The sequence below is a fragment of the Onychomys torridus genome, chromosome 17 (assembly GCF_903995425.1).
Source record: "Onychomys torridus chromosome 17, mOncTor1.1, whole genome shotgun sequence".
In the NCBI taxonomy this organism is placed as follows: domain Eukaryota; kingdom Metazoa; phylum Chordata; class Mammalia; order Rodentia; family Cricetidae; genus Onychomys; species Onychomys torridus.
The window spans coordinates 54102774-54120600 of NC_050459.1; the positions used below are offsets into that span (position 1 = coordinate 54102774).

The 17827-nt window shown below is 38.4% G+C and overlaps 1 protein-coding gene across 1 annotated transcript in view; it reads left to right on the forward strand.

The window, feature by feature from the left end:
- Nucleotides 1-17827, forward strand: part of LOC118569031 (probable ATP-dependent RNA helicase DDX60) — a 102082-nt gene that overhangs the window by 51033 nt on the left and 33222 nt on the right. The window contains exons 22-25 of the mRNA XM_036166678.1: nucleotides 8369-8473; nucleotides 8982-9110; nucleotides 10510-10634; nucleotides 14835-14993. Coding sequence (XP_036022571.1) covers nucleotides 8369-8473; nucleotides 8982-9110; nucleotides 10510-10634; nucleotides 14835-14993 — 518 coding nt within the window. The remainder of the gene's footprint in view (nucleotides 1-8368; nucleotides 8474-8981; nucleotides 9111-10509; nucleotides 10635-14834; nucleotides 14994-17827) is intronic.

The following is a 17827-nucleotide window of genomic DNA, read 5'->3' on the forward strand; positions in this document are numbered from 1 at the left end:
GAGTTTCTCTCCATTTAATTTGATGTTGGCTGTTGGCTTGCTGTAAATTGCCTTTATTATGTTTAGGTATGTTCCCTGTATTCCTGATTTCTCTAAGACCTTTATCATGAAGGGGTGTTGGATTTTGTCAAAGGCTTTTTCAGCATCTAGTGAGATGGTCATGTTTTTTTTTTTCTTTCAGTTTGTTTATATGGGTGTTACATTGACAGACTTTCATAGTTGAAGCACCCTTGCATCTCTGGGATGAAGCCTACTTGATCAGGGTGGATAATTGTTTTGATGTGTTCTTGGAGTCTGTTTGCCAATATTTTATTGAGTATTTTTCCATCAATGTTTATGAGGGAGATTGGTCTGTAGTTCTCTTTCTTTGTTGCATCTTTGTTTGGCTTGGGAATCAAGATAATTGTAGCCTCATAGAAGGAGTTTGGTAAAGTTCCTTCTGCTTCTATTGTGTGGAACAATTTAAAGAATATTTATATTAACTCTTCTTTGAATATCTGGTAGAATTCTGTGTTGAAACCATCTGGTTCTGGGCTTTTTTTGGTTGGGAGACTTTTAATGACTGATTCTATTTCCTTAGGGGTTATTGGTCTATTTAAATAGTTTACCTGGTCTTGATTTAACTTAGGTATGTGGCAGCTATCCAGAAAATTACCCATTTCTTTTAGATTTTCCAGTTTTATGGGATATAGGTTTTTGAAGTGTTGTTCTCTTTGTTTCTATTTTATTGATTTCAGCTCTCAATTTGATTATTCCTGGCATTTCTTCCTTCTGAGTGACTTTGCTTCTTATTCTAGAATATTCACATGTGCTGTTAAGTCACTAGTGTAAGATTTCTCCAACTTCTTTACGTGCACATTTAGTGATATGAACTTTCCTCTTAGCCATGTTTTCATTGTGTTTCATAAGTTTGGTATATAGTACATTAATTTTCACTGAACTCTAGGAAGTCTTTAATTTCTTTCTTTCCTTCCTTCCTTCCTTCCTTCCTTCCTTCCTTCCTTCCTTCCTTCCTTCCTTCCTTCTCTCTCTCTCTCCCTCCCTCCCTCCCTCCCTCCCTCCCTCCCTCCCTTCCTTCCTTCCTTCCTTCCTTCCTTCCTTCCGTGACCCATTGGTGATTCAATTGAACATTACTTGGTTTCCATGAGTGTGGGAGCCCGTTTTCAGGTTCCTTGTGGCTTTACCTAGCAGGTCCGCATAGAGGATGATTAGGACCAGAGGCCTGAGTGCAGGTGTCTGAGATAGTCTGCACTTGGCTGTGCTGGGGGAGGAGGTCTTTTGCTCCACCCCTAGGCATTTCTATAAATACCCTAAGGAAGAGATAGTCGGGGCCCATTGGAATAGATTCCAGGCCCTCTCGAGGCTATCCTGTATTTTCTATCTGTTTATTTCCACAATCTAAATCCTTCTATCTAATATTTCCTTCTGCTCACACTCAAGAAAACTCTGGGGAGCTGTGGGGTTGGTGGGTAAACTCCCCACACATGAGATTGTAGGTTTCTGTAATTTTTGTTGCTATTGTTGAAATCTAACTTTAAGTCATGATGGTCCAATAGACTAGGGGAGGTTATTCCTTTTTTTTTTTTTTTTTTTAATTCGTTGAGATTTTGTTTGTGACCAAGTATATGGTCAATTTTAGAGAAAGTTCCATGGGGTGCTGAGAAAAAGGCATATTCTTTTTTGTTAGGGTGAAATGTTTTGTAGATATCGTTAAGTCCATTTGAGTCATTACATCAGTTAGGTCCCTTATTCCTCTGTTAAGTTTCTGTCTGGCAGATCTGTCCAGTGGTAAGAGTGAGGTGTTGAGGTCTCCCACTATTAATGTGTGGAGTTTGATGTGTGATTTAAGCTTTAGTAATATTTCCTTTTCATATGTGGGTGCCCTTGTTCAGAATTGAGACTTCATCTTTATGGATCTTTCCTGTGGTAAGCATGAAATGTCCTTCTTGATCTCTTTTGAATGATTTCAATTTGAAGTCTATTTTGTTAGATATTAGGATAGCTACACCAGCTTTCTTTTTAAGTCCACTTGATTGGACAGACTTTTCCCAGCTTTTTATTGTGAGGTAGTGTCTATGTTTGAAATTGAGATGTGTTTCTTGTATTCAGCAGAACGATGGATCTTGTTTTCATATCCATTCTGTCAGCTTGTGTCTTTTTATAGGTGAATTAAGTCCATTGATATTAAGGGATATTATTGACTAGTGATTGTTAATTCCTGTTATCTCTTGGTGGCAGTGTGTGTATATTTCTCTTCTTTGGGATTTACTGCTGTGAGGTTATCTATTGCCTGTGTTTTTATGGGTATATATGACTTCCTTAGGTTGGAATTTTCCTTTTAGTGCTTTCTGTAGGGCTGGATTTGTGGATAGGTATTGTTTAAATCTAGCTTTGTCTTGAAATGTCTTTTTCACTCCGTCTAAGATGATTGAAAGTTTTGTTGCGTATCTTAGTCTAGGCTGGCATCCATGGTCCCTTAGTGTCTGCATTATGTCTATCCAGGTCCTTTTGGCTTTCAAAGTCTCCATTGAGAAATTGAGTGTTATTCTGATGGGTATGCCTTTATAAGTCACTTGGCCTTTTTCCTTTGCTGCTCTTAATATTCTTTCTTTATTATATATGTTTAGTAGTTTAATTATTATGTGGTAAGGGGAATTTTGGGGGGTGTCTAGTCTCTTTGGTATTCTATAAGCTTCTTGTATCTTCATAGGTATTTGCTTCTTTTAGTTGGGAAAGTTTTCTTCCATGATTTTGTTGAATATACCTTTGAGTTGGTATTCTTCTCTTTCTTCTATCCTTATTATTCATAGGTTTGGCCTTTTCATGGTGTCCCTGATTTCCTGGACTTTTTTGGTTTTGTTGTATTCTTTGATTGATGAATCTCTTTCTTCTATTGAATCATCTACACTAGAGATTCTCTCTTCCATCTTTTGTATTCTGTTGGTTATGCTTGCATCTGTGTTTCCTGTTTTTTTACTCAGATTTTCTATTTACAGCATTTCTTCCATTTGTGTCTTCTTCAGTGGTTCTATTTCAATTTTCAGATCTTGAGCTGTTTCCTTCATATTTTTAATTGCTTTTTTGTGGTTTTCTTGGCTTTCTTTAAGGGATTTATTGATTTCTTCCAATTTTTTGTTTGTCTTTTCCTCAATTTCTTTAAAGGAATTTTTCATTTGCTCTTTAAAGGCCTCTAGTATCTTCAAGAAGTTATTTTTAAGGTTGCTTTCTTCTGCTTCTACATTGAGATGTTCAGGTCTTGATGTTGTAGAAGGGCTAGGTTCTGGTGATGCCATATTGCTCTTTATGTTTTATGTATTTTTGCACTGGTGTCTGCCCATCTCTTCCTCCAGTAGGTGCAAGAGGTGCCTGTGTCTGAGCTAGTTGCTAATGGTCCAATCTGTGCTTGCTATTTCTGTGTCTCAGGGGGCCCCTTTGGGGTCTAATCTTAGCTCTTGATCTAATCGAAGCTGGAAGATTGTGTATCTCACAGAGCTGCTTTTTCCCAAGCCAAGCTAGCTGATTCTGTGACTCGGGGAGTTGCTCTTAGTCTTACCAGTGCTCTTGGTCCAGTCAGAGCTGATAGATTCTGTGTCTCAGGAGGCCTGTCTTGGTCTAGTGAGAGCTGGCAGATTCTGTGCCTCAGAAAGCCACTCCTGGTCTAATGAGAGCTGGTGGATTCCTTGTCTCAGGAAGTTACTGGGGTCTCAGGCAGATGGGTGTTGGGATAGGTATGGGTCTTGTAGATTGCAGGGTCCAATGTGGGGTCTTGGTGGGGTTCCTGGCCATGGGGGAATTTTCCCTACTGGTCAGCCAATTGGGGCAGAGTTGGGTGGGGGGTTCCCAGGGACGGGCTGTGTCCCAGGGCCTGGGTTCCAGAGGCAGGACTCTCTGGGAGGGGGAGGAGTCACTCACCTCTTAGTCCAATGGAAGCTGGTGGATTCCTTGTCTCAGGATGTTACTGGGGTCACGGGCAGATGGGTACTGGGGTAGGGCATGGGTCTTGTAGATTTCAGGGTGCAATGGAGGTCTTTGGTGGGGGTGCCTAGCCAAGGGGAGTTTTCCCTGCTGGTGAGCAACTGGGGCATAGTTGAGTGGGGGTTCCCAGGGACTGGCTGTGTCCCAGGGCCTGGGTCCCAGAGGCAGGTCTCTCTGGCTTGATTTTCCTTTTGAAGCTCTTATAATGTTAAACCTTTTATTTTTTAGAGTCTTGCTGTGACTTCTTCAACTGTTAGGTAAACTTCTCCACAGTATGTTTTGTTTATGGGCCAGCAAAGTCAGACCACCACTGAACCTTCACCACTTGTCTTTCAGTATTCTGAAATAACTGCTGCAGGATGAATTTCATGTACCTCCAGTTACTAACACATTGTTGTGTGAATACTGGTGAAAAGGATAGCTGATTGGAATTATGTTTTTAAAATATTCACACATTTCAGCTCTCTCAACCATCACAACAGTTATGTCATGGAGGGAAATGGTCCTACCACAATTTTCATTTTACAAATAATGGAAATGAGACATAGACAACTAACTCACTACTACAGAAATAGGTAAATGGTGCATACCAATCATAATCTCAGACTCAATGATTGACTACATGTTGATATGAAAGATTTTTCTGTCATATATACTGATGAGTGAGCACCACGTGATCATATTTGGCTGTGTATTATAATGACTTCCAAAGGCAATGAAATGAATCTGAATATGGATTTTTTTTGGGGAAGATGTTTGTGAAGAAAGCTTCCCTTTTAGTGGTAATGGCCCAGTTCAAACTCCAATTTCAACTGAAATATGGAATAAATCCTGTGCCTTAACTTATACTGAGAACACAGATGTTAAGCCAGCCATTAATAATAAAGAAATCCTTTTGTTACCTCCTTCTCTTCCTTTTCCCCTCTTTCCTTCCTTGTCCCCCCACTCCCTTTCTGATATCTACAGATTTTCAGACATTCTCAATATTATCCTGTATCTTTAAAAACAGAATAGTTCTTTAAAAATTGTTTGTTTTGTGTAAAGTGATTAAGACATGTTATCTTTAGGCAGCCTCAAGTATACTGGTTTAATGTTTGCTCCAAGTGCCTGGCCCCTCTACTTGATAGCTATTAATGGAGTAGCTAGAAAGCAGCAGAGTAGCTACAGTGTGGTCTGCCCCTACATGACTTCTGCAAAGGTCATGCTGTTGTATGAGCCTCAAGAGTTTTAGAACTTGGTAGCAAGAATATAGAGTAAATGCTAGGCTTAGGCATTGTTAAATAAATTTTAATAGCCACTTGCATGTAGTTGGAAGTTTTCCTGTGTCCTGCCTATTCCCACAGTTGCTTGGACCCAATTAAACACACAGAGGTTTGTATTACTTACAAACTGTATGGTCTATGGCAGGCCTCTTGCTATCTAGCTCTTATATCTTTTTTTTTTTTTTTTTTTTTTTTTGAGACAGGGTTTCCCTGTGTAGCTTTGCGCCTTTTCCTGGAACTCACTTGGTAGCCTAAGCTGGCCTCAAACTCACAGAGATCCACCTGCCTCTGCCTCCAGAGCGCTGGGATTACAGGCATGCACCACCACCACCTGGCTTAGCTCTTATATCTTAAATTAACCAATTTCTATTAATCTATGTTTTGCCATGTGTTCTGTAGCTTTACTGGTCTGTTGGCATGTTGCCTCTCCTTCTCTTGGTGGCTACTGTCTCTCCCCACCTTTTTCCTGTCTCTCTGGATTTCCTGCTTGCCTCTAAGCTGCCTTGCCATAAGCCAAATGGCTTTATTTATTAACCAATCAGTGAAACACATACGTACACAGCATATAGAAAGACATCATCCATCATTTCCCCTTTTCTTTCTATTCAAAAGGAAGATTTTAACTTCAACATAGTAAAATTATATATAACAAAATAGTTATCAAGCAAGAATTACAGTTATAATATCTAGTCTATTTGTATTTGGCAAAATTAAAGAAAATATTGTATCTATCCTATATTTGTGAGTCTAAGGTTCCATATCTACCTTATCTCTTATCATAACCAAGGAAAACCATAATTATAACTATCTGGTCTTCAACTACACCAAAGACCTCAGAAGGATATATTATAACCTAAGTAAACAGGAAGGCCATTGTAAGCCACTTCCAAAAATCTAGAATGACAGAGATAGCTGCCTGCCTGGACAGTCAGCCAAAGGTCCTCTGTAATGTTGGGGCATCCATCTTTAGCCCACAGGTCTAGAGTCTCCCAGTCATTTTTCTCTGTGTCCTGTAGAATATCTGGCAGTTTCTTCGGCAAAGCAGGAGCCTGAAGGAACATTTTACTTTGCAAAGTTCAATGGTTACCTTCCTGTGGTTCCTGCATGTCCAATCGATAAAATATTTTGTCAAGCAGTTCAGGCAAGAACATTTTCTTGCCCAAATTGCTTTTTAAAAAATCAATCAATCAGAGCAACATATACTCACAGCATACAGAAAGACATTACCTATCATTAAGAAAAGGGGAAGTGATGAGAGAATGTCTTTCTGTATGCTGTGAAAATATGTGTTGCTCTGATTGGTTGATAAATAAAGCTGTTTGGTCAATGGTGAAGCAGAATAAGGTTATGTAGAACATTCCAACTAGAGAGAGAGGAAGTATAAAGATAGAGTAGAGGAGATGCTGCTACCCACCACCATGAGAAGCAAGATGTAAAGTTACAGGTAAGCCACAAGCCATATGGCAAAGTATAGATTTATAGAAATCGGTTAATTGAAGACATAAGAATTAGATAACAAGAATCCTGCCATGGCCATAGTTTAAAAATAATATTAGCCTGTGTATATTTATTTGGGTCTGAGCAACTAAAGGACTGGCAGGTGAGAGTGATTTGTCCTGACTGCAGGCCAGGCAGAACACAGGAAAACTTGCAGCTACACTTGCATAATATGTTCTTATGTAGGCCATTTCCCATCAAGAAAAAATAGAAATGAGTATAAATTCCAAATGTATGAATAATTCTGGACATTGTTTATTGCACTTAGATTAAATGAAAGAACTGAGTGGCTTAAAAATACCCCAAAATGTGATAAAATATAGCAACATAAAGAGAAGAACCAGGGGCTGGAGATATAGCTCAGAGGTTAAGAGCACTGACTGCTCTTCCAGAGGTCCTGAGTTCAATTCCCAGCACCCACATGGTGGCTCACAGCCATCTATAATGAGACCTGGTGCCCTCTTCTGACATGCAGGCACACATGCAGACAGAACTCTGTATATATAATAAATAAATAAATCTTTTTTTTTTTTAAAGAGAAGAACCATCTACCTCTCTGCTTCCTTTAAGGCTATGTCAGAAAAATGATTTCCAAAGGCAAGAAATAAGAGAGTATGAATGAGCTGGCCTTAACCCAACAGAAGTAAGGGATTTCCAGTGAGGGATTGCCCTCAGCCATGTATGTCTTGTTTCTGGCAAACTATAGCCTTGTTTGACCTTGCCATCAATTACCATATCATCCAGGTGCACCTGCTGCTGTCTGGAGAGCTGTTGACCTGGGAAACACTTGAAAGAACTATCATCTCTTTCTCAAGGTGGAGTGATCATTAAGATCACCCATGGTACTAGGGACACTTGCATTTACAAAATAACAAAAGGACAGAATCTCACTATATGGTGGTTTACTGTTACTTCTCTTTGCTCTCTGTCTAAATTGGTTCAGTTTTGCCTGTTTGCCAGTTTGTAGTGGGAAACAACTAGATTGAATCCTATCTTGGACTCTAGAATTGTTAAATTCCTTAAAAATTATGAAGTATGAACTTATTAAGTGATAACCGTATTGATGGACAATGCATCAGTCAATGCAGACATATGGCTAAGATGCATATCTATTATCTAGTTTATCTCACAACTAATTAGTGACACAGATGAAGCTAATGTTTTATTTAGAAATGAGGTAACTGAAGCCTTTGTAAAAGGGTAAGAAACTTAAGAAATCCCAAGCCTGTGACCTAACAGGAGATTTGTATTTTAAAATTTACAAGGATTCTTGGGTTAGTTTTGTTTCATTTTGGTTTAGCTGAAAAAGTAACCACTCTCAAGTGATATTTAAAAAGGCTAACATTGGCTGATGGATGTCTCTGCAGTTGTGTCCCAGCACCAACACTGGGTGATTCACAATGGCCTATAACTCTACTTCCAGGGGATCTGTAGCACTCTTTTGGCCTGGAGGGGGAAGACAGAACCTCCCTCCACACACATAATTTTTTAAAAATATTTTTTAAAGTCAATATGCTCAATGCAATCTTCACAATTTTCCCAGCTCTTAATGCTCAAATAAGTATTCCTTGTAAATGTTTGCATCTTGTAGGTAAAATAAAATATTAATAAATTTGATTTAATTTTAATCATAGATTGAAAAGTATGGATTCCCTTCTGATCTTGCCTTTTCATCTCGAGAAAGCATCCAGCTCTATGACACTATGCTTCAGGTCTGGAAGAGTTGGCCTCAGGCCCAGGTAAACAATCTTCATGGAATCCATGCTGTTATGGTAGAACTCACCATTACTGTTCAGAAACACATGGTCACCATTTCTACCACTTACATTTGGTGATTTAAAACCATTGGCAGACCTTTTCCTAGAGGAAATGGCCTCCTTATGCCTTCCCAGCTAAATGGGCTAGAAATGGTATTTTATGTCAACTCCTGAAAATGTCCCTTCTTTTCCTTCCCAGACACTGGTATCTAGGTCTCCTTTCCTACTCTGGGTTTCTAGTCTTCAGATTCTTTTCACCTCATTTTGTTCTGTGTCCTGAGTTGCTTTCCCCAGAGACCTGTTTGCTCTGTCTTCTTGCCTTCGAAGAGTTCATACATAGTTCTATATATTAGAAGGTATGGGGAGGTAAGAGAAGCCCACTGCCTCTAACCTAAGAGATCGTACAACTGTCAATGAAAAACATAATTGAGAAATATCTTTAAGTTTTCTGGCATTATTTTTATAGAATTTTATGTTCTTCCTTTCCCAGAACCTGTGTCCAGAGAACTTCACTCATTTTAAGAACAAAATAGTCATTAAAAAGTTGGATGCTAGAAAATATGAGGAGAGCTTAAAGGAAGAATTCACGAATTGGATTAAAAATGGGAATGAGGAGCAGGTAATTTCACACATTTTAGGCATAGCTCTCTATTTTGTTTTCCTGAGTTGTACCATTCAATTAATAATACTAGTTCTTTCCTTTGTGCTCTTCAAGATTTATTTTAGATTTGAACTTAGACTTGATGAATAGTGATTCTGACCTGGAACAAAAGAGAAAGGATTTTTTTTTTTATATCTCTTCTTCAGTGTCTCCTAAAACTTAGCAAGACACCATGGGTTCTTCATGGATTTGATGGCAGACGAGAGAGTATACAGGGCTCATGGTTGGGATAATTGATGTTTTTGCAGCATAGAGATGGGACTCAAGGAACTGAAACACATTTTCACCTTTCTTCCTTTCTTAGTTTTGGAGTTGTATTCTCTTTAAGAAGTTATCTTTTGAGAATTTCATGTGCATATGTTTTCAAATCCACTCCACAATCCTCCCCCACCAAGTCCTCCTGTATCCCTTCTACCATTCCCTCCCAACTTCATGTGCTCCTATCAAACTCACTGAGTCCACTCAGTGTTGCCTGTGTGTGCATGGCTGTGGGGCCATCTGCTGGAACATGGGCAGCCTATCAGCATATGAGAACACTGGCAGTCTCACTCCCATGGATGCCATCATTTGTCAGTTGCTCCTCAGCAAGGATTTGGGAGCCCCTCCCCAATCATGCTGAAATCATTTCGTGCTTGATCTTATGAGCTCGTTTGCAGGTATCCACAGCTGTTGTGAGCTCATATGTTCTATGTCCCTGTCATGTCCAGAAACACAGGTTTGCAGCTGTTTTGGGGGTTTTATTCCTTATGATCTTTATTTTAAATTGTAAGAACTCTTTAAGTAATGAAGCCTTACCTTGGAACTAAATGCTTACTCATTTATTTTGTTTAAACTTATCAATAAAAATTGAGATTTCTTATTTTATTTTTTTTAGGAATAGTGTACATGACATCTTTTTCATGTAATCCTGTCCCCACTCCTGTACCTTGATTTGTTTTTTCTTTCATTTGGAAACATAATCTAGTTAAGTTACATTTTCCTTTGGTTATCTTGTCATTCAAAACCTCTCAGTCAGGTTCAGGTATGTTTTCCTATGCAGCATGGAGAGTGCTCCTTTCTTCTGCTACAGTGGAAACATGCTGACTGAGCAGAGGTTTTCTGCCTGCTGGATTTGTGTTGTCTCAAACAACTGCAGGTGTGTGTGTACAGTACAGCGGAAGTTTGTTATCAAGTCTGCGGTTTGCATGTGTCTGCTGTGGCTTTCCACAGTCCTGTGGTGTAGTCTCATAGGATCATTTTGGAGAATGACAGAAACAAAGATTAAACAACTATGAAAATAGTTTAGTCAGAGAGGCCATTCCTTTCTTTGCTGTGCACAGTTTTAATAAAAATACTTTCCATTCACTCACCATCACAGGCCAGGATGGTGCTGCAGGAACTGAGTCCCGATTTCCATGACTACTCAGGGGAGATGCTGGACTTCTTTCCACATCTTGTTGAGAAGCTCAGGGAAATGGAGAAGTTGCCTGCACTGTTCTTTTTGTAAGTTATTTAACATTGTGACATAATTTGTGTTAAAGGCTCCTTTCTTTAAGGTACAGAAAATCATATACATGTTACTACTGTGGACTAGTACTTATTATTACTTGTGGTGTTTGTTCACTTATTAAAATCATATGACTTATTTAAAGTCATAAAATTGTCTAGATCCACTTTTTTGTTGTTCTGGTTCTGTTTGTTTGTTTGTTTGTTTGTTTGAGATAAGATCTTGAGCCCATTGAACACAGCCATCATTATTACTATTCCCCACAAAATATAAGTTTTTACAATATGGTACAATATATATTGGTAAACTACTTAGATATTTCAAACTAATTGTAATGAGAACTATAACCTAGAGCCAGTGATACCTTGCCAAATTTCATGTTACAGAATGTAGTAGCTTAAAATTGAATATACTAGTTTAATGGATCCAGTTCTGATAAAATGGCACCAAGGATAATAAATTAACCTTGTTACCTATGTGACAAGAAGAGAATATTTACTGTAGACATTTTCAAACTACTCTCAAGCCACAGGATCATCCAATAAATAAAATCATTGCATTATAAAATTTGATACTTATACACATGCACAGAAACATATAGTAAGGAATCATAACTAGTGATAGAAACTCAAAACAATGGTAGTAGGTGAGGCATGGTCCTACTTGATTATTTTTTGAGATTCTAGTGAAGTTGTTCCTTTTGCCTGTGTATGTAGAACAAGAGAAAAACTCTTTCCTGTGCCATGAAAAATTCATACAGTTATCTGCTTCCCTTCCTATTACAACCATGGGTGTCAGCAGCAAGTGCCATTCTATGTGTCTGAGATATGTATGCAAGCTTAACTGCAGTGTTGAAATCACAGAATAATTCTTTATCATTTATATATTCATACACATATGGATTTGAGCATTTTTCTTCTATACTGTTGAATGAATTATATTGGTCAATAGGGGAAAAGCATACTCACTGATTTAGAATAAATAGTACATGGCATGGGAGCTTCATAAGAAAATGGTGACCCAATGACATTAGGAATGGACACTTCACCCTGAACTGAACAAAGCTCCAGTGGCTAACAGCATAGTGATAGCCCCAACTTTCTGTACCCTGACATTTGGGAAAAAATGTGTGAAACGTGTTTAGTGGTTTAGGGATTGGAAATGTTGATCAGTTCTTAAAGGCATACATTTCAAGGCCAAGGCTAACAGTAAATTCCACTTCTCTCCCCTTTAGCTGTGTCACTGATTGCCAGGCACTCAGTGATGTTAATCATACAGAGAATTCTGGTGAGACCAAAATCCAAAGGTCATGGTGTGTAGTCCAGTGATATAAAATATTAATTTCTGATGTGCCATTTCCAGGTCATTTTCATTCTGTGTAATTCTGTACCAGAGAGACTTGGGAGGCACAGTTATTTTCAAGCAATGTAGATTTTTGAAAAGGGGTACGTTATGATGGAAATTACTAGAGCTTACAAGACATAAAAATAATACCACAGAGGTACAGTCAGAAACATGGATTCAAAGACAAACTCTGTTACGTACAAGCTGTGTATACTCATGGATAGGCCCCTTAATCACTTTATATCTCCATTTTCTCTTCTGTAGTATGGGAATGATAGAGTTGGCATAATTTTCAATATAATGGTTTTTGTATTAAATGAATTATTTCATTCAAAGCCCCTTAGAATTGCCCTTGACAACAGTAACTATAACATGTTGATTCTTATTATTATTTTGTTTTCTGATGTCGTCATCAGAATTGACAGTTGTTTCTTAGTCCTTACTTCACTAGGGTAGTTCCCTAATTCTGTGAATATATTTTTTCTAATTATTTTTTGTGACACTGACTGGGAATTGATCCCAGGGCCTCACATAGTAGAAAATCATTCTGCCAGTGAGCAATATCTCAGACATGTTTTTATTCTTTTTTTTTCCTGATAGGATCTCACCAAGTTACCTAGGCTGGTTTTGAACCCTTTCTGTATATTAGGCTAACCTTCAACTTGTGATCCTCTTGCCTCAGCCTTCCTATCAGCTGGGATTGTAGACAGGCCTGTAACAACAGGCCCAACTTCACAATTTTTAAAATACTGGGTTTGTGAAGTTTTACTTCTTAAAAGAAAATATTTTGTCTCACATTTTAAGTTTAAACTTTATTACAAAAATTCCAACTTGTTATTTGCTATAATATAATATAATGACGTTGCCAAGTAGATACTTCAGACACAGATTTGGCTCCTAGCCATTGGGGTGAAATGAAATGATCTTTTTCTGCTTGTTGTCAGAAACTCTGCATTCCAAACCTTGTGAAATTCATGTGATGCAAATTAGATGTGTTTGCTTTACAGTTTCTGGAGAGAGAATTCGACCAGCACTATTTGTTGCTCAGATATGAGAAGTAAAAATGGTTAAGATGCAGACTAGGTCTGCAGGGTGAGCCCCAGGGTTCTAAGAAGTCTGCACCTTTGCAGTTCTAGTATTTACATTTTCAAAGGTATAAAGGCCATATATAGGAGCCCTTCTGGGTTATAAAACCTATGACCTCCAGGACTTCCTCCCTTCTAAAAATAAGTGATCATGTGACAGTGAGAAATTATACCTCTTTCCATTTTGCCAAAATAACAATGTTTTAGTTGACTAAAAACCTTTCTCATCTTTCAGGAAGATGTGTGGAAGGTGGGAGTGATTTTCTCTTTTTTTCTGTTTATAAATCATTACTTCCTTGTGCCTTGGCATCTGTCTTGTGGAGAGTTTCCATAAGCTCATATTGCTGTGTCAGAGGAATATGGTATTGGGGAAACTTAAGTTTCACTTTACAGTCTCAAGTTAGGAGTATATGGACCTAGAGCACCCAGAATTCAGAATTCACAAAGGTGGGCTTAAAAAACCCAGCAGGAATATGTCACTGCTTTCCATTGGTGTGTGTTTGGAAAGTTGGTGCTAGCTAGTGGTACTGTTTCGGAAGGTTTTGGAAAGTTATGAGATGCTACCTTACTCATGGACCTGGTCTGAGATGTCGTCATTTATACTTCTCAGATCAGAGCTACGAATTAAACAATAGGCTGCAAACTAAATTTGTACAGATATGTAAGCCTTCCTGGGGACCTTAATTACTTTTCTGTTGCTGTGAAATTATGGCTAAGACAACTTGAAGAGGAAAGAATTTACTGGAGTCCACAGTTCTAGAGAGTTATGGTCCTTGGCCATTATAGCAGGTGGATGTGACAGCAGGCAGGTAGGCATGGTGCTGGAGCAGTAACTGAGAGATTATATCATTATCAGAAAATATAGTTCAGAGAGAGAGATAGATAGATAACTGGGAATGGCAAGGGCTTTTTTTTTTAAATGTGTGGTTTATTATTATTATTATATTTGTGTTTTAATTTTACACATCATCCATGGGTTCCCCTGTCCTCCCCCCTCCTGCTCCCAACCCCACCTTCCCCCCAGCCCCTCCCCACCATTCCCATGCTCTCCAGGACCAAGAATCCACTGGGGATTCATTTAAACTTGGTGGATTCAGGACAGGCAGGACCAGTCCCCTCCTTCCAAGCTGAGCAATGTGTCCCTGTGTAAGCCCAAGGTTCCAAACAGCCAGCTCATGCACTAAGGACAGGTGCCTCCCAAACAGTTCAAGCTATTCAATTGTCTCACTTATGAATAACCTGGACGACAGTGGGATAATGAAGAGCAAGGTTTGAGGGAAAGAAAGCTTAGGGAGCAGGAGATCCCAGCTGGATCAAGAACAGAAAGGCAAGGGCTTTTAATACCACAAAACCTGATCCCAGTAGCACTCTTCCTCCAACAAGACCACACCTCCTAATCCTTCCCAAAGAGTTCCACCAACTGCAGACTTTGTTTTCAAATACATGAGCCTATGGGGACCATTCTTAGTCAAATCACCATATTGGGCCACTGGGGTCAAGCCTTGAAGTCTTATAGCCAGCCCCACTTTCCGTTTGTGTTCCTGCCTCTTGACACAATGTGACTAGCCACATATTATTCCTATGCTTACCCTTATCTTAGTATAAGTAGCTGTGTTCTTTGGAACTGTAAACCAGTTTAAACCCTCCTGTAATTGCTTCTTGTCAGCCATTTACTTATAGCCAGAAGAAATGTAACATACAACCAGTAGAGATGGAGGGACTGAATTTTATGAAAATATGATATTTTAAATACACTTTTGCTTCCAGATTTAACTTAGAGTCTGTAGAAGACTGTGCTAAGGATGCTTGGAAATTCCTGAAGAAAAAACAGATGGAGAAAAGACCTCCTAAAGCTGATAAAGAAGCTCTTGTCATGATTAACAAACTTCAAAAAGTTCAAAAGTCTTTGGAGAAACGAAAGATAAAGTAAGTATTTCATCAAACAAATTGGCCCCATAAGGGTTTGTAGAACCCAAATGTCCTAGTAGGAAATGCTCTATAATGAAGTTCTAATTATGGCTTGGATTGTTTTTGTTTTTAAATTTCAGAGGGAAAATTGGGTAAAGATAAGTGATCAGCATCACATATACATTCCTTACTTGCATAGGTTAGTTTAATATATGGCTGTTTGAAACAGGTTCAGATTCTCTCAGTCTGTGTGTTTTACAGAACTTGACAAGATCATCCCACATTGCCCATGTGACTCTGACTTGACTCATGATACATTATCACTGTGTGAGCCGTAGAGTGAGTTTTGGACTGGACTACAATGCCAATTTTACACTTGGAAGGCCATTGCTCTCAGGGTGTAGCTAAAATGTGTCCTCCTCATGGTCCTCTCCACCTTCAGTGACTGTGTGGGTTGGAAACTCTTCATATTTCCCTCTTAAGAGTGGAGAGATATTTATGGACTTAAGATTCTCTAGATTCACTACTCTCTAACCTTACTAACCTGAGCTTATAAACTTTGAAATTGGTTAAATTACCCTATGTTTGGTATTCTTTCCCCCTGTTGCCCAGCTGATGGAATCTAATATCTACTGTTGATCATCCAACACTTTTGGTTTTTGTTTTTCCTTTTTCCACACATTTCTTGCCACTCCCTTTTAGGATATTTATTATTCTAGTCACTTCATTTATCCTTCCATCTCTTTCTTACCGTGGGCCCAAATATCTGTCTCTTTATTGTCTTTACCCTTTTTGCACCCATCATGTGTACTTGTATATTTGTTATCTACTCTCTAAATCTTGTACTCATTCCTGAACTTAGACTGATAATTTTTTGTATGTTCTGCTTTGTTTAGTTAGGAGATGAATTATTCTGCATTTTAAAAATATACACACTGACCATCCTTTATCTGAAAAATATAAAATACCAAATCTTTTGAAATCTGAAACTCTAGGTGTTCAGGTAACACTGTATATAGAAATTTTTACACAATAAAACTTGTTTTATGTATAAATTTATTTAAAATATGTATAAAATTGCCATCAGTCTATGTTGGGAGGTAATATAGATACAATCTAAATAAATTTGCTTGTTTAGACTTGGGGTGCCATCCCAAAATTTGTTGTTATTTATTGGCCAATATTTCAAAAATCCAAAAACTAAAATTTAATTCCTAAGCTCTTTGTATGAGGGACACTAAATCTTTATTAGTTTCCCTAAATCCTAAGCTTTTTTTTTTTTACAACAGGAAGCACATGTTTTCCTCTTTGAATCTTCATAGCCTGGCAGATAATAGATGGGATTTTTATTTTAAACTAGTTTTTAAAACTATTAAAAAACTTATATTATTATTATTGAGAATTTTATGCAGAAGTATTGCATTTATATCATTTCTCCACACACTCTCCCTGCCCTCCAGCCCCTCTCATGTCCTTTCCCTTTCAAATTCATAATCTATTCTTTTGTAATTAGCACACACACAAATAGATTCCATTGATTCCATCTAGTGTGCATATATGATTACATGTTTGGTGATGACTACTTGGGATTGGATAAGCTCTCAGGAAGCTTGTAACTAGAGAGGACTGATTCTCCCTCTTTTGCCAGCCAATTCATTACCTATAGCTCTTCATCTAGAGGTGGGTCCTCCTGAGATTTCCCATCTTCATATTTGTTATCAACTAATATTGTCATTGTTTAGGTGATCATATAGTTAATTAAGATTTTGCAGACAAAGCTTCTTGGTCGTATATAGAAAGCATTATCTAACAGATGTGCTGATCCTCTGGCACTTACAACCTTTATACCCCCATTTCCTCAGTGTTCCCTGAGCCACAGGTATAGGAATTGTGCTGTAGATGTATCAAGTGGAGATAGATACCCCATGGTCAGTTGTTCTTTGCATTTTGACCAGCTGATGATTTTTCAGATGGGCTCTGTCTTCTGCAAACAGAAACTTCTTTGATGAGGCTGAATGCTACACTTATCTGTCTGTAAGAACAAGTTTTTAGAATGCTGTTGGTGGTTATACTGGTTTAAGGATATAGTAGCAGTAAGTTCCCCTTTATGGTCCATTATTTTACCAGCCATATGTAGTTGGTTAGGTTTATAGTACCAGTCATAAATATCCCACTACTGAGTGAGGCCTTAAGTCCAATTAGTTGTTGGTAGTTACCCCAGAGATGTAAGTGCCACTATTGCACTACTGGAGATATACTGCCATACTACTGTTGCAGTTTATAGGCTTTACATCTGGGTAAGACTTTTCATTGTTTTGTTCCCTTGACAGCTTGTATAATACCTTCAGGTGCTAAGAAGACTAGTTCGTAGGGAGATCTAGAGATATTTTTAAGTGAAGAGCTAGGACTCACTTTGAAGTTGAAACATACCTTTAGAGCATCTCTGATTCAAATGTTCCAAATTCTAGAGCAAGCTAGAGTTTGCTCTGGGTCCTTTCATGTATGGTGCCTCTGCATGTTTTGCTGTTTCTTGGGTAGTATATTTCTTGAGTAGTGTAGAGGAAGTGGACTCCCAGGAGAATGTACATAGGAAGTATAAGGTTTCTTGGGAAATGATCCTCCTTAGGATACCTCTACTTCAGGGTTTCAGGAGCCATGTGGTCAAGGTGGGTTGGTGACCATCACCTCAAGCTGTCAAAATGAAAGCTGTTTAATATATTCAGCACTCTCATTGTAAGGAGAATAGGGACCCTATTTCATGCCCTATGCATTGGAGGGCAAAACTCTGACCCTTCTCTGTCTTCATCCATTTTTATAATGCAGGAACCCCTAAAGAAATATGGACACCAAGA